Raw genomic sequence first — 26,500 nt, 5'->3', positions numbered from 1 at the left:
ATATCAAAATACATATTTTCTTAAACAGAACGGTCAAGATGAGCCTGCGTCTAATTGCCTGAAGTAAGAATTAGCCTCTCAGACGGGGGGTCAGCTCTGCCCACAGGGAATCATCCCAAGGCCAATATTCACCGAAGCCAGTTCTTACCCTTTTCCCTCATTGGCAAATGTATAATGTAAAAAAACCATCCCATTTCTACTTCAATGAATTTCCATTTATACGATTTATCCGTGTCACAGCCTGCCATTAATGGTTTAGCATAAATTAGTTTATGATTTAGAGCCACCTTAAGAATTAGCTCCCATTACCAGCATGGTTAAGTCTCTGAGAGGAGGGCAAAAGTCCGTGACAAGGCTGACAAGGTGCCAGCAGGACACATGAGGATGCTCCTGAAGACACAGGGAGGCCCTTGCTTGTCCCTGCAGCTGCTGGGACACAGCAGGCTCCCAGCAGGCAGCGAGGTGGTGGAGAGGACACAGACCCCAGCAGGGAACAACTTTGCCCAAGACCACTTTTGACTGCTGTGATATTTATCTGGCATTTGCCATTACTAGAATGAAAAGGCCTAATTTAACTTTCTTCCCCTCATTCTTAAAAGGAAAAGAGGTTTCATCATGGAAAATAATGAGATCCAATTAATGAGGTGGTGGAGTGTGTGTGCATGCATAGCGTTAAAAGCAGTGACCCAGTCTTCCTTTACAGCTCATTGTGAACAAAAACAGGAGTGGAGTTGCAGTACAGACCTGTACTAGCTCTTTTTCCTTATTTCCAGATGCTTTAAAACCTTGCTTTTTCAGGTTGTATTGACTTTGGCTAACAAGATCGAACAACTTCTAATTAAAAAACAGTTTTGTCTTTTCACTTGAGTTAAACAGGAAGAGTATAATTCATTCTCTGATTATTCTATCCAGTTACTTGTCTCCTTTCCAGGGGAACATGTACTGTGGCCTCCTCTGAGTGTGGTGTTCTTGAGGCCCTAATCCCAGGTCTCTTTCACAGCACAGATAGATTTTCACAGAATCACAGAATATGCTGAGTTGGAACAGCCCCATGTAAATTGTTCTCTGCAATAACTTCCCACTGATTTTGGTGAATACTACTGTGGAGGGCAACTATTTAAACAATGAGCAGAAGAGCAAAGGTTTTCTACATAGCTATTTGGTGTAAAAGTGCTTTAAAAGACAAACACATCATGTGTATATTAGTTTTTAAAAATTTCCCCCAAAACACACTTCATAAGAAAGATCTTTCAGACACTACCTTTTTCTAGGCAATGACTTTATGTATGCATAGTCATTTGTATTATAATTTCTAAGATTAAAAAAAAAGGCAAATAATATTTCAATCTTGGAGAAGCAATTACTTAAGCCCTTGGAAAAACAACTTGGAAAATGCTCAAAAATATAATGAGTAGAAACAGTCTAAGCTCTAAGAAGTTTATCTTTGTCTCATCCACACGTTCCCTCTCGTGCTTTAATCCCTGGAAAGGCAGACATACAAAATGGATTGCTGAGGTTTCTGCAGAGCTTACAGTTTAATTCATCTCTCTCCAGCAGAAGTCTCATGCCAGTGGCATTTTGTTACCGATCCTTCAGAAATTGTAGCAGCTATTGCAGAGTGGACATAACAAGACCCTTACATCTGCGTGGTCTTACTGGAGAGCTGTGCTCTGAATAAAAAAATGGGCACTTGCATGAGCATTGCAAAGACTGCAACCCTAAGAATTGCAGGGAAAAAAATTTCTAATCTCTCTCCTTGGTTTTCAAAGCCCCAAGGTTAAAATCTGTCCCTATTTAATCTTAAAAGTGTTCTTTATATGCAGAGAGATGTAACCTGAAGACATCGGAGTTCAGCTTCCAATGCTTTCAGGTGCAGCTTTTTATATCACCTTTGCAGATCAAAGCTGGCACTTAGAGCAGTCTATTACATCTACCCACCAACAGTGGTTTTGATTAACTCCCTGGAAGTCCACACTGTCTCCATGAACACTAAGGGCTGATCTTTTCAGTCTCGTCATTGGGGTGCAAGCACAGGTCTCTGCCAGTCAGCCAGCTGTGTCACTTTGTTCTGTGTTTTGCCTTAATGCTGCCACAGCACCATTTGCTGCTCCCAAGAACCATGGACATTTCAAAGATTCAGACTGAAATGCTTTGGTCAGAGTGGCTTTTGCCCCAGAAAGATACAGATACCTACATTATTAGTTCCCAAACTGTGGTTTCTAAAGCCACAGGGAGAGCTTTGTAGCACCAGGCTGCTTTAAAGTACAAACTGTAAACTTGAGGATTAAGGTAGTTGTCTGCAGTCCAAAATGCAGCTTAAAAATGAGCTCGTCATTCTTTTGTCAGTTTGTCCAACCTTCTGCTTGACTATCACAGCTGTAAATTGAAGTTACAGATCACTACAATCCCTGCATTTTCCCAAGTGATGGGATACCACTCACCTGTAAAACACCACGAACAATGCAACTAGATACCCAAAGTTGACTGCAGCAGCCATGGTACAAACAGCTACCTGTCCTGTCCCCACTGCAGAGCTGTGCCAGACACTCTTGTATCATGCTGGGAAAATATCCAGGGCAAGCTGGGTAAAGTCACCCAACACCCTCACCTCTTCATCTAGTTAGGTGCCTTTGTTCAGGCTGCTGGAAACATTATGCCTCAGCTACGAGGTTAAAAATAAACTTTTTCGTCATCAACTCCTGGTTCCCTTGAGAAAAGCCACTCCAGAAAAGCCAGTACAGCCCCTGTGCAACCTTCCTGCCAGCTGTTATCACCAACTAGGCTCATTGTATGGTCAGGGTTGTGCACCCAATTATATTTTCACTCAACTTTCCAAAATAATTATTTATTCTTTAAAAGAATAACAAAATTTTTGGCAAGACTGAAAGAAAAGCTTCCTTCCAACAGGGCTAGGAGAACCACTAAAAAGTCAGCTTCCATTTCCCATACATGTTATTAGCAGCTCTCCCACTGAAATAGTTTGGTGAACTAAAGTAGGTTTTGGTCCAGTGCTCTGATTTCTTGAGTATTATAGCAGTAAGTCAGTGAATTCTGATTTCGGTAAATGATGCTGTCTTGCTTGAGATCGCAACCAGTGGATGCAAGACCATCTCCTACTAACTTCTTGTTGAGTTTGGGAAGGTCACAGGAAGGCCAGGCTACTGGAAACACAATCCAACGAGTCCATCCTCTTGAAAGCAGGAAGGGAAGGAAGGATGAACTTGCAAAATCCCTCTCTCATTCCTTATTTTGGAACAAGAGATATGTAAGCCAAAAACTTTTCCTCTTTTGCTTTGAAAGAACTTGGGAGTTAAGAAAGTGTTTTTCCCCAGTGGATCTCAAAGCTTAGAGAGATTTCAGTGGTATCTAGGCTGGTTACATCTCAAATAGGAAAGTAGCTGCTGTTTTCTCTTTCAGGAATCGCAAGACTGACATTTAAAAGAAGCCACAGCGCACAATTAGCCAAGTACTCAGCTGTCAGGGTATGCCAAAACTGAGGCTTTGCACTTGCCCTCCACTCCACACTTCTCACCTCTGGGAACCGGCATTACGATGCTATTTACATAATCGCAGAATTTCCCTAATACAACCATACACTTTCCCCCATTCACCATTAAGTTGTGCCTATAATAAATAGGGAAGTAAAGGTCACGTCAAGGACATCCCTAGATTTACAAATTATAGAGGGAGAGAGAAAAAAAAAGTAATCTGAGTTTTGGAGGGTGGAAAGGATTACTTCTCATTATCTCATTTTTGTTTAAAAAAAAAACCTACAGAGAAAACAAAAAAACGAGTAAACCCTTAAATTATAGACAGTAATTGGAAGAATAACATTTTTCTAACTTCTGGTGGCACTGAAAATTGAGTCAAAACTATTTAGTGTGTATTTTGTATCTGTCTGAAGGACTGTTACAAAAGTAACGCATACACAGGTTACTCTCTACAGGTACAAAATATTAAAATATAACCTGACAAGCTAATACAACTACCTTAGAGGGGAAAAAAAAAATCAGTTTTCAGTGAGTCCATTAGCAAGGACCAGGGTGGGATTGACTAGAAAGGATGGGTGGCGCTGCTATTTAATGTCAAATCCCAGTGTAAAGTGACAAAGGCAGCACAATTCAAACGAGGAAGAAAGGGGCTAAGTGCACACACACACACACACACACAGGAGCAGAAGGGAGTGGAAAAGGAGCCTAATCAAAACTAACAGCAGGATTTCTGCTCATACTTCAAACTGAGAGCAGATAAACCCCTTCATTTTCAGTTCTTGCAAGTAAACCCCTGGAGCTCATGTGGAGAAGAGCTCTGCAAAGAACTAGCAATCCTTTGAATTCCATCATTTGCAGAGGAACTATCCTCTTTCTACCTCCCTGAACTTTTTTGCCCATTCTCAGTCATTTAGTTATTAGCATTACCATTACATACTTACTGACCTTTTCTTTTCTATGACAAACACAAGCATTCCCTTTTGAAGCCTGAAGGTTCACTACCTGTACTCATTTTAGATTACTTCCCATCCTCTCTCCTCCCTCCATTTCAAGCTGTGTGTTGCTTGAGCCACATCTCTTGAGAAGCCTAGGTATTCAGCACCTTTTCCTCTTTTCAATAAAAGGTATGTATACCTCCTGGCTTCATGTTTTTCATTCTAGTCTGATGAAACCAGCCCCCTCAACACCCCAAAAATTTTTCCCTGAGGCACTGTTTCCTAGTTTAGGGTCAGCATTCCAGATTCCATTTGAAAACCCAAATAATATGAACAGGGATCCAGTGAGACTTGGAGGAATCTCCAAAAACTCTGAGCATCCCTTTGAAAGCCAGCAGGAAACTTGAATTTGACATGTTTGGGCACTCTGGTGCATTGAGACATTTGCAGCACTTACTTTTAGTACCTGAATATCACCAGGGACAGACCCACAGCAACCAATATTGTACAGGAAACAGGGTGTAAAACCTCAGAGCATTCCCAGGGCTAAGTCGGGATTCCCCAAACCTGTAGCAGAGTTTTGCACTATTGCAGAAATACACAACCATAAGAGAAAAGGTACAGACCAGATTTTCAAAAGATTACTGGCACACTTCAACTGCACAGGCTCTGTGCAAGCAACTTCTGCCAGTGTCGCCAGCCTTGGCCAACTGCAACCTTAAGTGTCTCAAAAAGAAGTACCAGCATCCTTGCCAGCAAAGGTCCCAAACAGCAGGACTACGAAGGGATGACTCCACTCAGTTTCAACCCTGCATTACATCTTCAGCCTCCAAGTGCTAAAAAACTCCCCGCATTTTAACCAGAACATATCCATTACACAGGAGGGAGGAAATTTCACCAAACATGGGTATGCTGTTGAAATTTGAAAAACAAAGTAGCAAGAGTGTCTTCTCCAAGATGTATTACACTTTCTGCTGGTATTCTTGCGGAAGACAGGATTTGACTCATGCTGTCTTGCAGCATGATCAAGGGCAGTGTATGGATAATAATCAAATTAATTCTACTGCTAGCTTTCACAAGTGACAAATACAACACACAATTAAACAAGCAGCACCAAGACTGCCTGGAGGAAACAATTATTTAGTGCTTTCATTAGGACAGACTCACTTCTCTCACATTTTTTCTTTACATTCTCACGTTTCACAAATCCTCTAAAGATAAATGTTAGCTCCATATAACATTAAATTATTGTATCTCCCGTGGCTGCAGCTGCCCAGGAACTGCCCGATGGAAACAGCCCCAACATGCACCGCCGGACAAGCACCCACCTTGTGAGTACAGAAGGATCTGCATCTCCAGAAGAACGCAAGTGAAAACCTGGACCAGGTTCTCCAGGCCCAGCAGCTCGAAGACCTCCCGCAGTGGGTAGTCAGAGAGCGGCAGCTCGTTGGGCCCAGGCCTCTGGCAAATGATGGGCTCATAAACCCCATAAAACTTGAGTGACCTCCCCGGGGGCGGCAGGGGCACCTCGTAGAGGATGTTGTGGATGTAGCTCTCCAGCGGCAGCGGCGGCGGCTGCTGGGAGGTCACTGCCTTATAAAGCTGGATCAGGAACTTCTTGCAGGCTTGCATGAAGGGCAGGGGGGTGATGAGGCATATGCATTTGGAGACATACAGCGTGTCTCTGCTGATGTCGTAGGAGTTGTACCGCTGGAGCTTGGCGAGGGACGTGGCGTCGCCCTCGTCGATGCTGCTGGCCAGGGAGTCCATGCTGCATGAGGAGGAGGCACAGACACTGCTGTACTGCTCTGCATTGTGCATCTGGTACAGTGTTTGCATGGCTGTGCAGATCTGTTTGCTCGTGACCTCCTCGTAGAACGTGAGCACAAACCCATACGTACGAGACCCGTCCTCTCTGGTGATGATGAACGAGTGGAGCTGCGGATCCCTGTTATCTGCCTGTGTCCTGAAGGACAGCCCTTTGGGCATACACAGCTAAGAAAGAGAGAAGAAACAGACATAGTTATCTAAGCTACAATTTTATTTTGTTATTTTTGCTGTATAGGCACATTCTTTTTATCCGCTGCATCACAACAAGCCATTTATTATTAAACATAATCCCCCTGAAAAGTATTCAAGAACAAACAGCCTGAAACTGATGCTACTTAAAAGAAGAGGTAGACACCACTGAAGAAAGGAAAACACCCTTCAAAATTACCCATCTATTAAGTCATTATGAGTAATTTTTGTTACTTTCTGAAATTATTTTCACTGCTGAATAGTCTTTGTGTCGTTTACTTAAGCATCATATAAAAACATCCAGTTTTGTTCTCATTTCCATATACCATGCCCACAGTGCTCTAAAATCAGAGAGGCAAGGAAGCATCTTATACCACTGAATTAAAATTAAACAGACTTCTTAAAATTCTTTGATCTTCCCTAATTTTATGGAAAAAAACCCCAACAAACCAAACCCCAAATGACTGGCAGCTATTAAGCTACTACATTTACTGTCTTCTTTAAGTGCTACAAAATAGCTTAGATTGGAAAAAAAGGGTGTGGGAGGGGATGGGGAGGGAAACACCCAAAATCTATGACAGTCTCCTTTTTGATTTACCACTCAGCAAAATCCTTTGCAGTGATTCTACTACACTGGGTGTTTCTCTGAAACATGGCCCTGGTGATAACTGGAGGCATTTTTCCAGACATTCCTCGGGAATGCTATCAGCCATCTAATACAAAATAAGAAACATCCAGCAAAACTTGTTTGAATGTGCATCAGCAGGAAACTCTTCATGTTCTAGCTAAATCAGTATGTTTATAAACGAAGAACTAAAGCTGCCTTTGTACCTTCCAACTGAAGAAATAAAAAAGAAAGAAGAGAGGAAAAGCCTTCAAAGTGTTCCTCCTTTTCCAAAAGGCAACAGTTGAAGTCAACTTTCCCAAGGGATGTGAACCTACACACAACTGAGTGTATCCCCTACTGCCTCACCTTGACCCACAGTAAATTCTTCTGATGGTAGAAGAGGTCAAGAGAAATAATCATATATTTTCAGGCACATCCTACCCTGAACTTCTGCAGTGCACCTTGCACAGACCACTTGAAAGCCTGATTAAGCTGCTACCAATCCAGTTGGGATTTAGGCAAGTGGTCCAGACTCACTTCACAACAGGCTATCAGGCCCCTAAATTATCTAGGACAGCTCTTATGTATTGCTCAAAAAGGTAATGTATAGGGAAATAAGTAGCATGGAGCTGGCAAAAGGATTTAATTCAACTGATGGGTTTTGCTGATACAAACCATGAAACTGCAGCTTGAACCATTTGTAAACAGCAGCCACATTTTCATTCAAAAGCTTTATAGCTTTTATTGAGGCGTTAACAGTAGTGCCATGGTTAAGGCTTCTCCAATAAAGAAGTAGTAAAAAATCCTTGTTTCACACTTTATTTAAATTTATTCTGCCCAATAAATATCTCTCTTCACCTCATTTTTTGACAGGCTTGTTTAATAAAAATTTATTTCTAGAATGCAGGCTTTCAATGGTGGCTATAAGCCTTATCAAAGCCAACCAGGCTGAAATCACAGGTTTAAATCTTAATGCTATCAAAGATTATATTTTTCTTCACTCTACAGAAAAATACCTGCATAAGCAAATTATATATACTGCTAAGATCAAGAACAGATAAGCATCAGGGAAATTCAGACCAGCTGAGACAGTTTCAGAAGCCTGTTTAAATAAATTTCCTCCAAGATTTAATTATTATTCCCTTGTCCTTTATATACTGAGTATATACACACAAAGGGATACTCATCTATTAAGTTTCAGCCACAGCTTGACATACGTAGAATAACAACATTTTAAAACCCTGGCTGCAAACCCCAGCACAGAGACTGCTGCTGTTGTTAGACCTACAAGAGGACATGGGAGAAAGCAGAGAAAGAAAGAAAGAAAGAAAGAAGATGGGAAGCACCGAGGCAGGAAGAACAACCAGGAGGCACTTAAGAAGCTGAGATCAAAAGGAAGAGCCTGTACTCATTTACCAGCAATATAGAAAGCTTTGAATTTGCGGTTAATGCATGAAAACTTTCATCTTAGGGCCTTGGACATCAATCACTTCCCATCTCATCTGTGTCACACATGCCACAGGAGAGTGTTGGGGAAGAGCGGCTTGGGATGTGCTAAGGGGGGGTGAAATCTTTGCCTGCTGGTGTGAAGCTGGCCAGCCAACAGTGAGAAGGCAGTCAGTCACCTGTACTGCATCTTTGTACAAACGCTGAAAACTGTCCAAGATTACTGATCAAAGGACAGGATTTTGGTTTCCAGAGCACTTTACTATTTACATTTAAACGTATTGATCAGCAGAAAAATGTGGAATTAAATCGTATTTGCAATAAGGCTTATAACCAAGATGGTTTGTAAAAATAAAAGGAAGCTGCACCAAGACAGTTAAAAAGGTATCAACTAATCCATAACCTGTCTCTAGAAGTCATGAGTAGGAGATATCCTTTCCCTAAACACAGAGGCAGGACACAGACACTGTAATCCTCCCCTCCTTCTTCTCCTGGACATCATCCCTTCCAGATATTTCTGAAGCAAAGGTCCCCTCTGGACCACTGCCCACTAGCACTGGTTCATCTCTTCTCCATTAGATCCTCCATTTCACTTTTTAAGCCTCTATATATTTCTCATGTTCACAACATGCAGCGGCAGCAAGCCCATACCCAAATTGCACTGTGGGTGAGGGGGTGGAGAGAAAGATGCTTTTGTTTGTGTTAAAGCCTGATCCTTCAAATTACACCAGGGAACCTTTGATTCTTTTATTTCAGTACATGAGACATTAAGCAGATAACGCCTCCTCGGAGTTCAGAAATACAGGTAAAGATTTATATAACTTGATGAATCAGAGGGCTAAATAGGAGGTTTGTTTCCTAAAAATTCCAGTTTCCTCTCTACTGATAACTTAGGTTTGGTACAACACATCACTTGCAGAGTGGCCACAGAAGACAGTATGTGAAGCTAGGCAGGGATAATCACAAAAAGCAGTGGGGGGAAAGAAACACTTCCCTATTAAACAGAACTCTGTACTTTGATACATACTTTGAAAGTGAGAGAAAACATGACTCTTAGGCAGCTTGATTGCTTAGAAGTTCAGGGGGTTATTTTTAAAGCAATAGGATGGTTCCAGAAGGCAATTGAAATTCCTTAAGCATCCAGCAAAGCCAGAGTTCTCACAAGTTAACCTTCAAGGATTTATGCATTTTCTTCTCTGAGGAAAATTGCTTCTGGAAGCTCACATAAAGCAAACACATAGGCAGAACTAATACAGCAAGGCAAGATCAGAAAGGCCAATAATTGCCTCAGGGGATTCTGTGGAGGTGGATATTTCTTTAAATGATGCTTCAGATCAAAACAATAAAGAAGTTTTCCAAAAGATGATTTAAAATATCATTAAATACTGCTGCTGTTAGTAAATGTTTTTTTTTTCCTCCAAGACACATTGCAAATGAAAGATGTGTTCTTCAGCAGTTTGATTTTAGTTGAATGAAGCTCAGTTCAATTATTTTATTTTAATAGGTCTCTTGCTGGTTTTAGCATTCCATTTTTATCTGATACTATGACTACACTTCATGAATATTAGATATTTTCAACTGTAATGTGAGAGACAAATAATGCAGCAATTCCAGCTGCTATATTCCTGCTGCACAACCCCCATCACTTCTCCTCTTAACATCTCCAATTCAAAGGCAGAACTAAAAGGCATAAATAGCCTAGGCAGTTGAATTATTACCATCTTAACTGCTGATGAAGCATCGCTCAGAGTCCTTCATGCCTTCTGTATAAGCAAAGTGATGTGGAGACCTGCCCAAATACCACACTATCTCCATCAGTGCACATTTGGAAGCAGAGGACAGAAATCCCCAGCTGTCAGCAGGAGGGAGTGACCAGGCTCATCTCTGCCTTTCAGTGCGTGTGCAGTGCCACAGTATCAGCTCTATGTCACTGCTACTTCCAGATCCTGGATTTCCATGTTAAATATTTGGCACAGTGCTTAAAAAGAGAATTCAGTGAAAACTCTGAGATGAACTTCAGATTTCTACATCTTCATGATTGCAGGGAAGTTACAAATGCATTTTTGCATTTGTAAAACCCATTTTATTGTGGGTTTTATTTATTTCTCACCTCTCTATCTCCTGGGTGAGGGCCAGGAGATTCTCCTGACTTCATACCTGCACCATACAATGAGATCAGTTCTGTTTTGTAGCTAGTATGCAATCCTACCCTCTGCAAATGCAAAGAACATCTAAACTAGACTGGGGGGGAAAGGGGCTCCCTAATTTTCCAATATTGAGTTAGATCCAATACACATTTTTGAAAACAGCAAGAAGCTGGTTGCTTTTAAGTTGTAAAACAAATAGTATTTTCTGTACTGGGAAGCTCAAATACCAGTAATCTGTTGTCAGGTTATATTCCTAACAAGTGTTCGCTGATTTTCAAAACATCCTTTGAATATCAGCTCTTCAGAAAAATTCCCAGTGGATCATCAGTCTTTCAGTTGCCACTGCCCCTACTACAATAACTGTTTTTTCCTCCCTTCCCAGTCCACGGGACTTAGCAACACAGACCCCCACATCAAATTTAGCTGAGAGGAAAGAGATGTACCAAAGATACATTGATGCAGAGGTGCCATTAAAAGTGATGACCCAGTAACAGCTGTGATTAAGGTAAGTTCCAGTTTCTGCATAAAGATTCATCTTTCCCTTGCTATATGCAGAATCACAAGGTGTTTTGTACTCAAAAATTTCACAGGGATATTAATATCTTAAAAATTCCCTGGTTTGCCTCCTGTGGATATGTATCCTGGGTAACCACACCCCTTCTCACCCAGTCACTGGGACGGTGGTTAGATTTGTTCCATCATGGAGTAGACTTAAAACTACAACTAACGAGGGAAATTCAGTATTTTACTTTTGCTGTGCCTGAAAGTATCCTGTATTTTCACAATACCTCCTCCTCTACAGCTTTTCAACCAGCACACCCAGTGGGTGCTCTTAGTCCCAGCAGAAGCACCTTGTTCATCACATCACAAGGGCAGGTTGGAAACAACCCAGGAACTGCTTAAGAGTTGAAATTGTCAGGTAACAGCCTGAGAAGAGAGTTTCTCTACCTACCATGTTGACGGCATCCTGGTCAAAGGGGTTCCACTCGATGTTCTGAGGGTAATGGGCCAAAACTTTGGACTTGAAGGTTCTTCTTAAGGGACTCTGGTCGAAATTCTCTCCTGCAAAAAATGAAGAAATAATGACTTGTCGCAGAAGTGTGGCTTCAGAGGGAGCTCGCTTGGGCAGCTTTCTTTTGTTTTTCTTTTTTTTCCCTTTTTTTTTTTGTGAAATCTGAAGGGCATTTTCACTTCCAGAGGTACTACTCTTAAAAGAGAAACAGAAAAGATGCACATTCAGTCTGACCTTACCCTCCTTTCCACAAAATCTTACAAACCAGCTTCCAGCTTAGTATTTACAGCATAGAAATATATTGTCAAGAGAAAAATGACTGCTGGGATTTTATAGAAAAAGATCCTGAAATGAACTGAATTCTTGACCTTCCCCTATAGCTTGAATATCTATAGAGATGGCTTTACTTAGTCACTGAAATAGCACTTTCCCTCAAGTTTGTTAGAAACTGTCTTAAGGTCAATAAAAAAATATGAGCACCTCTTGGCTATTATAAATTATTCAAGGATTCATTATAGATGATCTTTTTTATATCACAAGTCCTGTGTGAAAATTAAACATTTATTTTTTCTACATCAAATTTCAAGGGCAGACATTTTCCACACAAAGAATCCAGCAAGTGCAAAGAGGAAGATCGAAATTAGACTTCAAGCAGAAATGCATCCAGTTATCAGCATACAAATACTGTATTTCACAGTGATATTTTTAATGGAGTTTCCCCCACTGGATTGCCTACAGTATGCAAAAGAGCCATCAAAACAAGAAGTTAAAGTCTATTAATTAAATTACCATCTACTACACTTTTTTTCAGGTATCAGGTTACTAATTCCAGTGTTCTTGCTTTAAAAACTACAAGTGGGTCTTTTCTATTCATTTGCTTTCTGAGAGAGGTGAATGGGATGGCACCTTAGGTTCATAACATGGAAAGTTTTTCACCAACCCCTGCTTTGCACTCAAAAGCTCCCTCTGGGACTTCTTAGTGTTACCTAAGTACTTCTCAAAATACGTTACTGAAATAAAATTGGATTTCTTTTCTTTACAAAAGAATATTATTTCTCCTTATACTTAAAGAGAGAACCAATATTTCATTAATGTTTTTAATGAGAGGTTATTTTGGATTAAAAAATAGTCAATTGCTTGGTGAGTTCTAAAGGCAATCCACCACTCCTGAGGTCACTAACCCCTCTCTGAAGGCAACATGGACCACAGGTGTATAACTTGTGTTTGCTGAGTTATATACAACAGCTAACCCTTCGTGCGGCGAGCAGCCTATGAGATGTTGCAAAATTCACAGTTCAGGAGTTACTTGAAGGTGTCTGAGGCTGCATCCACTCAGCACGTTCCCTTTGCTCCTTGCAAAGCACAGTCTACACAATCATTTGTCTCAGAGTGAACTGATCCAAGGAACTTTCTGTACAAACTGACATGTGAAAGCAGAGCTTTTCGGTTTTTTCACCTGGCAGAGCTTAGGGTCTGGAGGTAATTGAGGGGAACACAAGGTAATGCAGAAAAACACAGTGGCAGTTCACAAGGTAAAAATTATCAGGGCAAAGTTTTAGGAGGGTTGAAAACCATTTTTGTATGAAACCCTTAGCACATCTTCAATGCAGAGGGCAGAAGCTGCACTGTGTCTCAGGGGCCACAGTGGCAGGGCCATTGCAGCAGCACCTGCACAACAGAGGCAGGTGGAGGAAGACGAGGCAGAGGTCAGGCATTTCTTACACCAACACCAGCTGCCTGTTTGGTCAGGAAGGGGAAGCAGAGGCTTATGCTGGAGTTTCCTTCCACGGGGATGTGTGTAGGTGGATGGAAATTCTTCAAGACACATGTGTCAGTGGTGCTGGGACTGCATCTCACCCTGCTGTGAGAGCCACTGCACTGAGTTCAGGAACCTGGTAGAGCAGAGCAAACCAGCTCTTCCAACAGCACTCACATTCAAATGCATTCAGAGGGTTTTAAATCTTTTTCTTCCCAAGTAATCTCTATGATTTTAAAGATACAGTTATTTTTATACAATGGATCATTTTGAACACAGGATTTAGACACATTGCAGCATTGTGGTGAAATCACCATACCTGGAAGCGTTCAAAAAAAAAGATGTGGATGTGGTACTTAGGGACATGGTCTAGTAGTAGCAAGGCAATGCCGAGTTAACGGTTGGACTCGATGATCTTAAAGGTCTCTTCCAACCTTAATGATCATATGACTATTTTTCTTCTAGCACTACACCTGTCTCACTTGGTTTTGGTGGGTAACCACGTGAGGAGAAAAGCAAATAAGCTTCAACAAGGCTGTTTCGGGCTGGGGAGGAGAAAAAGTCTGAGATGATGCAACGCTGCAGCTGTATTTCCTGGGGAAGGAAACGGTAAGGTGAGGAGTGGATGAGGGGACTGGGGAGATCTCCTCCCTCTGTACAACTGCCTCAAAGGAGGTTGTTGTCAGGTGGGGGTCAGGTTCTTCTCTCAGGTAACAAGTGACAGGACCAAAGGAAACGGCCTCAAGTTGCATCAGGGGAGGTTTATACCAAATATTAGGAAAAATTTAGGGTTGTTAAGCATTGGAATGTGCTGCTCGGGGAAGTGGTTGAGTCACCATCCCTGGAGGCATCTACAAGACATGCAGACGTGGCACTTAGGGACATGGTTTAGTGGTGGACTTGGTGCTGGGTTAATTGTTGGAGTCAGTGATCTTAGAGGTCTTTTCCAAACCAAATGATTCTATGATTCCACATGAGGAGTTCTGGTAGGTGAAAGCAGCCTGCTTCTGGAAATGCTCAAGGCAAACCAGAAATCCAGCAAAAGTGTATGCATCACTGAAATAAAGAAAACTGAAGTTATTAGCTAAATTGGATCAAATTCAGAAACACGAAGACCCTCTCCATGCTCAGCTACAAAGTCAGATTGAAATACCAAAAAACAGAGATCATTACTCTACTGCAGAACATGGCAGTAGAATAATCTCTTATTTTGGTCTAAAAGTTCTTTGCAGAGGCATTAGAGATAAAGACATAATGCCACCCACCAATTCCTAAAGCTTCACAAAATAAAGATTCCCAACAAGCAATACCAGCAAAAATTCTCTCTCCAGGTATGTACTTTAACATACTCAGCAACATTTTTAATTCTTAGTATCAACCATAATTAATGTGCTTGCATAATCAAACAAATATGGATGAGGTTATTGCCTAATTAGATCTTCAAGAATTCTCACATCTGACAGAGTTTACCTGACAACCGTGAATTGGCAGAAAGGCAGATATTTGATGCTAAATTTGTTTGGTTGCTTCTACTAAAATTTAGAAGAACTGCATGACTTCATTAAGTTCTCCACTACTGACAGCAAATGATTGCTGGAGTCCAAATTTCTTTAAAGTCTTCCTTTTCCATAACACAAAAAGGTTACTGTATCCTAGTGGATGGATGCTAATCGGGTAATTTGCGTGCTTCAGAGGTACTCATGACTTTTGCAGTTCATCACTCGAGCCCTTCACAGGTTCTTTGGGGGCCAGTGTTCCACTCTACATCACATAGATGTTGTAAAAACACCGTTTGCTTGAAAAATTTATTTCCAAGTTAGACCAAAAACTACATCACTGGGGATGCAAGAGCAGTGAAGGCCCTGATATCTTACTGTTCTTATTATTTAACATCCTTCATCTCATTTTTCCTATAAACCACCCCCCCCCCAACTTGGTGGGCAATACTCTGGAGCATCTAGAACCAGTGGAGAAAAACAATAAATCACTATAATAATGATAAAATGAGGGTTTCAGTCAGCTTTTGGAAGTGACCAATAATTTGTATGCTGCTGAAGATATTTGTGCAGTTGTTTAGATGACAGATAGGTCTAAAAAGTTTTGGTTATGAAGCACAAGCATTGCTTTAAGAAATCAAGCTTCCCAAAACCAGCAGTAACAATGTTCTAGTAGGCTGACAACATGGATTCATTTTATCCGGAAAAGTAAATGGCACAAACAACTTACCTTTGCAGAGTCTCTGCAGTGTTTGCATTTTACTACTCCAGTGGTTTAATAAAATATAAATTAAAGGTAAAACACACATAGAGAAAATATGATTTTCTCAATCAGTGATCACAAAACAAAAGAGAAAAAAAGCCAAGAACCCACACTGCAGTGAATCAATCGGTCATTAGCTCACAAGAACTCAACATTGCACCCCCCCATACAAAGCTACCTCCCAGAAAGTCAAACAGGGCAAGCTTTCAGAGAAGACACACAATTTAGGAAAGAAACAGCATGAGGATATGACAGGAAGCAGCCTGCATGTCAGGGTGAAATGTTATTGTTTGGCCAAACTAGCAGGAAACCCCCCAACTCTCACTGAAATGAGATGAGAGACAAGGACCATGACAGCCAGCCCCACACTGACAAGCAGCTGGAAGAGAACCACAGGGAGCAAAACCTTCTTGGCAAACAAGAGGGAAGGGATCTGGAGCAAAACCTTCTTGGCAAACAAGAGGGAAGGGATCTGGACCAAAGGGTACCTGATAGTATCAGCTCTGAGCCTTGGTAGTTCTGAACTACTGAACCACACGTGGCAAATAGAATTTATTTAGCTGTTATTCTAGACAAACAGCGAATTTTCATTAAATCTACTATGTGCTTTTAAGTGCTTGCTTACTAACTTCCCAAACAGGATTAGCAAGGCACATTAAAAATGAAGCAAGTATCAAATGTGAATTGAATCCATATACTAAAATATTAATGGGCAGATAAGAGTACTGCGAATGCAGAGAGAAACATCTTATTTGGTGTGTGGTGCCCATTCATGCAAACAGCAGAACTCACAGGGTAAGCTGCCCCTCAGAGGCAAATTAAAAAATTGAGTTTGAATAGAAGCCTTTTGCTCTCAGGATATTTTAAAAAAATATTCAAGTACTTTTCAAAATTGTGTAAAATGTGTCACACTCAATTTCCATTTCAATTGGACACTACATCCTACGTAACTGTACTCTTCACAACTTGTCCCTTCCCTTTAAGGCACTGGTTTTTAAAGGAACATTTAGTTTCAAATTAAAAGCAAATGGTGAAGTGACAGATGCTAGATCAAGAAAAACTGCTAATTTAATTTCAAAATAAGAAGATTTCTCAAAATTAGAAAATACCTGTGTTTTGGATACAGGATACAATTACTAGGGAAATGCAGCTACAATTGTGAGGTTGTCAGTCATGATGGCTTTCATAAGAGTGATCCTATGTATAAATTTAGTGATCTTAAGGTTTAAGCAGATCTGTTTCAATTAATAATCACAGCTACTGAGGCATAGAAAACCATGTATCAAATAGGCAGAGGCATCCCTCCACCCACACCCTCTGGTCCAGGGAATGCAAGCTATCTGTCTCTCCTTCCAAGCTCTGGAATGTCAACAGGAATGCCTGTGACTACAGAAATAAAAATATCTTTTATTCCTTTAGAGGAACATACTGGGAGCACAGCTATGCACAGTGCTGCGCCTCGTGGTGACCATCTCTTTGATAGCTATTTCCAATTAAAAGTGTTCGGCACATCCAGCTATGTTCTCTCCCTGCAGATGGAACTTTAGGTTTATTCTGGATGACCCCACACAAGAAGCAAATAGTATACAAGGTGTGAGTGAGAAAACAATGTGGGAGCAGCAATAACAGTGCTTGGCTCGGGAGCAACTAAGCTGTTAATTGTCAAATTCAGGAGCTGGTAAGTTTAAGTAGTACAGAAACTGCTCTGCTGGTTTTACTCCGAGCCCCACCAGGATGCCAAGGTGGCAGTGGAAGGCTAGTCTGAGTTCAAGGACATTAACTCAAAGGTGTTATTTCTGAGCATAATCTCACAGCAGAGAAGGGAGACAATATCAAAGAGAGTACTGGGACAAGGCAGGCAAAACAGTTTTCATTCCAAATTTTTAAAATTTGCATTGTCTGTAAGATGGTGGTGGCTGTCTGGGGAGCGGCTGAGGAGGGGGGCAGTGTCTAACCTACCTTTTGCACACTGATACATAAAGGAATTGATGGATCACATTTAAGCCACAGGGGGTTGTGTACCCTTCAATACATCTAAATTATTTGGATTTTTTGAGGGCAGGGGCAGGGGTGTGTCTGTGTGAACCTCACCAGTATTACTATTTAAATCTAGACTGCAAAACATGCTTTCTTGAGGTGTCAGGAAACTTTGGGTCTCTGCAGCAGATATTGGTGCAGCTGGACCTTCCAGTCCCCTTTGTTCACAAATCCACACAACCAAGCCTATCTAGATTTGTAGATAAGTATCCTCCAATGCAAGATATTATTCAGTCTTTATCAAGCACAGAAAGATCTAGCATATCTCATCTCCACCAATATACTGACTCCACTACTGGGATTTTGCTGGAGAGGGGAAGCACATCTGCCAAGAGAGCATCAAGAAATAGAACAAAATTTACCAGATATTGATTTAAATTAGGTAAAAAAATTAAAAAGTCCAAGAATTTTGATCTCTGATCCTTAATTTGATTCAAGGGGAGTTGGAAGACTGAAAATAAAGAAACAGAGAGGGCCTGGTGATTGTTTTGTCCTTAACCCCTTTTTACCTGAGGTTTTGTCTGCAGTATCTGAGCTCTTGCCATGGAGATCTGCTTGTAGCCATTTGTACAAGACTACACAACATAACAAACAGAAATAAAAAAAAAAAGCAAGTATGAACAAAATGAAAGGACATCCAAATGTACTGGGGAAGGGAAAAAATGTGAACCAGACATTAAATACTCCCTCTTGCAATCTCTCTTCCCCCCACTACTGGCAAAGGGTAAACCCATGTGACAAACAAACCCCTCTATGACTGTATTACTACAGAGGTGTTGAATGCAATGACAGACATGGTAGAATACTTGACAAAATTAGTAACAAGATTAAATTCTCAGTACTTCAAACAGCATCCTGCCTTACAGCTTCCCTATTATGAAAGACATCTTTGTTCACATATTGAGCCATTCCAGAGCCTGTGAAAGTCAGGGGGAAAAAAGACATCAGTTCTTCAACTAGTGTTGAACTAAACCCAAGAAGTTTTATTTAACATAATACTGTTAGCTATGTTGTTACACCTTCAATCCTGTACTGCATACCATTTTCAGGACTTACTGAAGTTACCTAACAGCTCTAGTCATCATTTCTGTCTCATAACTGGGTGTTTTTAGACTAAAATTTTGATAAATAAGCTATGTTTAGAACTTGGCTGAACAATTTTAATGTCTTCCAGCAACAGCTATCCCAGCAGGCACTTCTAATGGAACAGCTTCCTGCTAGCCTGCCTGAGGTTTCTTCCAACTGGTTTGCTCATCTCCTGCAGAAAACCAAAAAATGTTTTCAGATACCATGGAATTTCTTCGTCAAAAAAGTCGCATTTGCACACTACACAAAGGCATTACACAATCCTCCTCAAGTTAAATCTATTTTTATAGACCTGGCACCCACATTAGAGCTGCAATACCATTGGCCTCTCTAGTGATTCAGTTCCTAGGTGTAAATTCAGAGTATTTCCAGCACAACCTCGTACTTGACCTATTAATCCTGTTCAGAGGACCAAGACAGTTCTGCCAAGGCCAGATTTTTTTGGAAGGCAGTACTCAGCAGAGGGCACAGAAGTTCTTCCAACAGAGATTCTTAGATATGAATTTGTATTTTAGGATAACTTTCTCTTTTCTTTAGGGCACAGGAGTTCTTCCAATAGAGATTCTTAGATGTGAATTTGTATTTTAGGATAACTTTCTCTTTTCTTTGGGATGCACCTGAAGATAGCCTACATTAGAATCTGTAGGGTGATGTTTTTCCACCCCATGCATCTTAAGTTACTACATTCTACTTTTGAGCTGTTTGAACTAAAAAGTTTCATAAGTATTTAAATTAAAGAAACAAAACAATTGTCAAAGTTAGAGAAGACTCTTGCTAATTGCCCATTATCCACACTACCTTTACAACTCTATCTGCCAGGCTGTCCTCTCAGTTCTCCCCTAAAGATTATCATACAAAGAGAATTGGGCACCGAGCTTCCACAGACTTTGCCACCATCTCTGCAATAGGAAGGGTGAAAAAGGAAGATGTAACAACTTTGTGAATTAATGTATAGCTCAATGAACTGGGAGAAGTTTCTACTACCCATTTCAGTACTTTGACCATTTATTATCATCAATCATGCGGCTAAACAATCACAGATGTTATGTAAAAGCTCCTGCACAAGAAGTCAAATTGACAACAGTGATACAAATACAGAGCTACGGACACCGTTGTACAGCCTAGTTCTTTACACAAACACAATGTAATGGAATACTACCATTGCCACAAACTAATTACACTTAGGAAAGGCTCACTATTTCAAAAATTCTTTTTAAAAGGAGTTTTGTCCATCCAAAAGAGTTACTGCACGTCTAAATAAGGATAAAAAGGCTCTAACGTGAGAAGTTTAGTTTCCAGCATCCCTTCCTTCTGACCTTGATTAAAATACTGAACTCTCTGCCTACAGAGTAACACTATACAGCACCAACACAATCAGAGTCTTAAAATAGCCCCAAGTCCCAGCTGCCAACAGACCACAGACATCTCACTACACTCACCAACAACTATGAATCATACCACCCCTTTTACATAAAACTTGCATCATAATCTTGTCAAATTAAAAAACCTGTGGCTTAAATTACGTCAGATTGAGAGATTTTTTGCACTGGGGTGGGCAGAGTTAAAAAACTAGGTACCCAAGGCATGGTACTCCTACACAATTGCCTGCTATCTTTTTGTTTAGTTACATAGCAAGTGAGCATTGTACATAAAACCATATGAAGGGTTAGAAATCCAGCTCTCAGCTCCCAGAAGAACAGCAGAGCGAAAAATGTTCAAGCAAGAGCAAGACACCAGCACAGGTCCCTAAACACAGCAGGATGCTAAATCTGTCTAGCAAGGGATTCCTGGCTTTGGAGCAACAGGCACCCAACTACGGTCTTGGGCTGAACTGCCAAAAAAGTGAAGGCATTTTAGATGCCATCACATTCTCTATGAAGTTTGGATAGATTCCTACTCATTGCAATCCCTGTTTCCCACTCCTCATTTCATGTGCTCACCTCCCTCCATGGACAGAACACAGAATGAGGTACCCGATCATGCCTTTTGCACAGGACACCTTTCATGCTTGTGCTTTCTACTTATTTACCAGGACAGGATCGTGTTCAAACAGACTTGATTTCTGTGTTAAAATACGATGTCTCATTCTCAGTCTGGTTTTGGAAACAGACTCACAATTATAATTTTTGATTCAAATGAATCTTAAAGCAGGTTTTGTTCTCTACTCCACTATAACAGAGGTAGTACAAGGGTCTTGTCTCAGGATCTGCTTTGCTACAGTTGGTATTTCTGGAGAAAAGGGGAAGAAAAGACCAAAACCCACAAACAACCAGAACTTGTCATTCTAAAAATCCCTGTATTATTACTGTTTAGGTTTGTGTGCGAGAATGCAGGAAAGAAAGGGGAATTTTTCCGTAAACTTTGCCTTGGGGCTTTTTTATGACAAGAACAGCCTTTATAATTCCATCAATCCAGTTGTCTTTCAAACTGGGCTGTATTAAAATAGATTTCTTTTTAAAACCACTCTGTAGTACACGTAATATCATGCACCAATATCAGTCTCCGCTCATCAGGATAGCAAGTTTCAGGTGTTTTGTTACTTGAAGCAGTTTCACCAAAGCTGTGTTTATACAGTGGCAGAGTGTGAATGAATTCACAGATATGACACCTTCTGCCACCCTAATTAAGCTTAGTTTGCAAGTCACTATAAGAAAAGAAAGAAGTTTAATTTGGGTTGGAACGTTTTCAGCACTAAACAACTGTGATATAAACAGAGTACAAAGATGCCCATACTGCAGCTCAGCTAACCAACGATGCCTGATTGGGGTTTTGTTTTTTCTTAGCTTTCCTTTTACCCATCTCACACAAGCTTGGGGTCTCAGTTCCCTGGACTCAGCACTGTTGCACTGCATTTCTCCAGTTTAAAGGAAGCCCTTTCTTTCTGATGTCCCCAAGAGCTGTCCCTCGGTGTACTCAGCCACGAAGAGGATCCGAAGGACTCGTGGTTGGTTTTTACTCGGCACTTCCCACAGGTTATGGTGATGAGAAGGAAGCTATCCCCAGTTTCCAGGGAAGATTTTTCTTCTTCAAACAGCACAATCCACAACCCACTACAGGCACTCAAGACAGCTACTTAGAACACCCTGAGCAGGGACAGTCTCTTTGCAGTGCTCTGAAGAACTGGCCCACACCTGTGAGGTTTAGACAGATGGTTTTCTCAGTGGGCAAAAAGTGGATTTAAGGAGAGTGGGCCCAGAAGTGGCCCCTCACTGTAGTGAGTTACTTTTTTTGCATACCCTGTACAAGTAAAGGAAGACAACTGTTGCCTGTCAAAGGCTGCAGCTGCTAAGCTTTATGAAAATTTAGTTAAAAAGTGGTTTTGATGAGAAAAGGGTCTGGTAAAGAAAGAACTTCGCTTCTTGTAGTCAAGAAAGCTCTTTCATTGGCATGAAGTAGAAACACTCCCTTGTGTAGCACAAACTTTGTTTAGGGAGTTCTGAGAAACTGCTGTTTAAGCTGCTACCAATAAAGAATTGTTCTTATGACAGTCTCCAAGAGCCAGTCTTCTGCCAGTTTTCAACAAATGAATCCTTTTAGAGTAAGAAAAGACAAAAAACCCTTCTCCACACTGAAAAGTCACCAGAACCCTCAGGCAAGGCTTGAAATTACCAGAGCTTCTGGACGGAGAAGGGTGGTGAGCAGGAATGAAGATGCAGAGAGACAAGGATCTGCTGCCCACGCAGCCAATATTGGTCCTTAATGCTGGTACTTCCACTTAAGAGCTACCTCAGAAACCATTTCAGTTTGGAGATTGCTCTCAGCTGCTTCAACCCAGTGCTGTACCACAATAACTGGAGATCAGCATATCGCTGCAAATGCTTCCAATGTGGGCAAAGCTGTCACTGAGATCAAGGCATTTATGCAACGTGCTGGATTATTAGCTTTGAAAAAAACCTCAACAACTTTAGTTTTGTCAACTAAAAGTGTTAGAACATTGTTAAGAGGCAAAAATATCATATTGAAAGAAAGATCAGTTGTTGTAATTACTCAGTTAAAATACCTCTTCTACCATGAACATCTCTGCAAGAACCTACATGTCTTAGTCAACACCAACTTTGTTTACAATCTGAAGAACAGGCTGCTGCCAGTGAGTTTATAGAAGGGATGATTAAGAAGCTATCAGTGCACAGTAATCGTGCATGTAAGCTACACAAAAAATATTTTTTATGCTTGTGCAAACCTTTAGTAAATCACTACTAGTTAGATACAGCTTTAGTTTTTTTCACTGCAGCAGAGCTCTAAGTATTTCAGACAAAGCATAAACAAACAGATTTACGCTTTATCAATGCTGCCTATTTTGTGGCCAGTTTCCAAGTCGACTGAAAATACAGAAAGCTGAAACCAGGACTCAATCACCAAGTCACTGTAAAGTGTCAGGATTCAAATCCAAAGGCATGGACAAATATTAATTTCTGGATCCAAACTAGACTCCAGGTGGAAAACTCAAAGCATAGCAGGATTTCTACCTTGCCTCTAGATTTAGTTCAGATCCCTACAAAGGCTACCAGAAACCAAATCCTTTGGCTTCCCTTAACACCTTGGGGAATATTAGGTGCCAAAGCAGCTGTAGAAAGATGGATCTCATTTGAAAAGGTCAGAAGAGTAATTGTCTCTGGGTTCAGCTCACAAATGCCCCTGTGCCTCAGATCCTTTCTTCCCTTGTCCCACTCATCCCCACAGACATCTGGAAATGGAGGATATTGTGATTCTGCAAGTGCAGTCCTAAACTCTGTGCCTTAAAAGCACCACTTCAAGGCTTCTATCACATTTCCTCTCTGGTGTATTTTGGGGTTGCCTGCTCTCCCAACAACCCAGCTTTAAACTCCAGGATACACCGTCCACTGCCATCAACAAGATCTCTTACAGAACACACGTAAAGTCCCTCCCACAAAAACTCAAAAGGGATCAGTGCAAAGGGCTCTGTATCCTAAAAGTCTCTCCTTTGCTGAAGCCCAGTAATTAAAACCAGTCTCTTGACTCTCTCTCTCCTCACATTTCCACTTCCAATCCTCTAAAAATCCCTCTATAGAGTAATAAATATCCATGTAAGAACAGTACGTTTCAGGGATGTTTTTAGACCCTAAAGCTAAGAAGACTGCAGAGAACAACAAATGGGAACTGTGAACATTTCCTGGCCTTAAACAGCATTGAAAAGAGCCAGTGGAACTCTGAAAGTGGACCTGGAGAGATGTTCAAAAAGGAGAGTAAGAAATTGAACTCCACTTTCACCCAAAGTGCGTGTTTTGCCTATTATTTCAGTGCCCTACTAGTAGAGATGAAAGCAGCAGAGGACAGAGATCTAAATAACCCTAAAAATTACTTGGCATTTGAGCAAATGTTTCGTCTTTACCACTAATCCACTAATCTTTCGGTGCCTGGATCCCAGGTTGATTGGCATGCTAAAAATACATAGGTAGAAGGCACGTAATTGCTGCTCTAATTTTTACGTAACCGTGAGCTGTCACCAACTCCAGAGAAGCTGCTTCTAAACCAAGGCTTTTAGAGCCAAACAGACACTGGAGCCCCCCTGGCCATTGCACACAACTCCTGCTGTTTCTGCATGACACATGTTATTGTATTTTACACATTCCTTTTGCATAAAGTGGAATTTTATGGAGTTAAATAAAATGCTTCACCTAATGAGGCAAGACATACCATGCTGTTTTGGAAACCTCAGTAGCTGTTACAACATTACACATTAGAAACGGAGTATTTTATGCTGAGCAGATCAAGGCTGCATTAGGCATGGGCCATAGCTAAACACACTTTAATAACTATGGTTTCTGTGAGTATACAGAGGTCTGGAAGGTCAAATAAATGCAAGAAAGTGCCATGCAAAAGGAAAGAGAACTAACAAAATGTATAGGATCTGAAAACAATGGTGTCTTGGTGTGACATTGTGTGACAGCTAAATCTGAGCATCCTGTTACAAAAAAAACCCAAGAGCATTTCCATTTTGCTTGGAAAAAGTTGCTATTCCTTCAAATCAAGTCAGGAGAGACTAATTTTTAATGCATAAGGATGGGTTTCAATAGTCCCCACTCAACATTCCCTATAAAACATAAGCCCACCAACAAAAGAGCATTATTCTGTGTAAGAGAGAGCATATGTGTAATGCATTCACAGCCACATACATGTGCATGCTCCCTCTCTCCCAAAGAGAGGGGACTGGCAGGAACAGTCTGTTACAGGTTCCAAAGCTGCACCCTGCACCTGGGGCTCTTCCACAAAATGGCCCCAGCAACAACAGAGAGTCCCCAAACCTGGGCACCAGCTGGCTCATAATTCCTCACAAGACTGCAGCAGCATCAGGAGTTCCTGCATTGCTCCCATGGGATTAAAATTCCCATCTCAAATCAAACAGGATACACACGTCAGATTAAAGAGACGCAGGCATTTGCATACCTCTTCAGGGTTTGACAGGTTTCTGGTGATTTATTCTGCAACATGCAAATACAGTGAGAGTATCCCTGATGGATACCTCCTCAGTGCACAGGTTAACAGGTCAGCGTGCCTTGGATTAAATATTTACATTTAGGAAGCAATTTTTTTTTTTAATACTTAAATAGGAAGTACACACAAGAGGAAAAATCCAAACTATAAATATTTGTGACACCAAATGATGTAGATCTCAACAGTTTCACAGCTGTTAGCAATAAGCTTAGCAGAGGATAGCTGAGCACAAGTATTACTGGATATTTGCTAAAATAAAACCTGTGGTTCTATTATCAGGCTGAAAAAATACTTTTTTGTTAAGGGCTATAAGATAATTCACTAATATAAAATTACCACCGACTATAATGAATATTTCAAGGGCTTCACATGTACACAGCCAGTCAGTCCAACAGGGCTGGTCTCCAAGTAGTCATAAGAACAGGGAGTACATGTGGGGAACAGAATTCCCCCTTGAAATCAAAAAGACTATGTATGTATATGAGATTAAAGGAATTTGAGCACTTACATACATCTTACAGCTGCAAATTCAAGGGTCACGAAAGAATTACAAAACATTCAAACTTCTAGCTAAGCTTATTTATAAGCCAAAACAACAAAGCTTCCAAAACACACTCCTCTTGCCTCTGAAAAAGGCTGCTTGCTAAAGTAGGACTTCACCTCAGGCTTTGAATTCAGCAAGTTTTATTCTATGTTTATACTGATATGACAGCCTGAAAGTGACTTATTTTAATACAGAAATATGAAACTTCAACCTGAATCTGTATCTTGTGGCATCAGAGTATCAATTTATAAACAGCCTAAGGAACTGTCTGTTCTAGTGGTGCTTCTGGTTAACCTTTTCCCAAAATTAATGCCTCCCCAAAGAAACATCCTTCTGCCGCTCATTCCAGAGCTCTGAACTCTTTGGTGTATTTATTCAGGTACCCCCTCACCCTTCCTGCTTCCTTTTTTATACTGGTGCTTCCCAACATAGCTGGTTTAGGTTGCAGGTTAGTGCTGAGCCACGTTTCATTCAGGTCGGGAACACTTTGATTTTACAGTGAGGGTGGAGGATGTACTTGTAACAATCCTCCCAACAGCACTATCCCATATCACCTTCCCACCTCTCCACTGCTTTCTCCGTGCCTAAAGAGATGATGGATTTTGATACAACCCATGGGGGTAAATCTTGAGCAGTTGACTTAATGGCAGGAAAACCTGAGCCTCATATGGGCACAGCTCCTCCTCCAGGTCAGATCAAAGTGCAGTC

At 41.0% G+C, this 26,500-nt stretch overlaps 1 protein-coding gene across 5 annotated transcripts in view; it reads right to left on the bottom strand.

The window, feature by feature from the left end:
- DENND5B (DENN domain containing 5B) overlaps positions 1-26,500 on the bottom strand; it is a 113,655-nt gene that overhangs the window by 49,976 nt on the left and 37,179 nt on the right. For 3 of the 5 annotated variants that reach the window (XM_027680620.1, XM_027680621.1, XM_027680623.1), the window contains exons 2-4: positions 18,219-18,284; positions 11,598-11,707; positions 5,755-6,421 (exon numbers count right to left, since the gene is read on the bottom strand). In XM_027680620.1, coding sequence (XP_027536421.1) covers positions 5,755-6,421; positions 11,598-11,707; positions 18,219-18,284 — 843 coding nt within the window. The remainder of the gene's footprint in view (positions 1-5,754; positions 6,422-11,597; positions 11,708-18,218; positions 18,285-26,500) is intronic. The other 2 variants (XM_027680622.1, XM_027680625.1) reach the window with 1 other exon arrangement.

This window comes from Neopelma chrysocephalum, unplaced genomic scaffold (assembly GCF_003984885.1).
Source record: "Neopelma chrysocephalum unplaced genomic scaffold, ASM398488v2 Primary Assembly neopelma1_59, whole genome shotgun sequence".
Classification (NCBI taxonomy): domain Eukaryota; kingdom Metazoa; phylum Chordata; class Aves; order Passeriformes; family Pipridae; genus Neopelma; species Neopelma chrysocephalum.
Note: the sequence above shows the minus strand (reverse complement) of the source record. Positions and strands in the feature narration are given on the sequence as shown.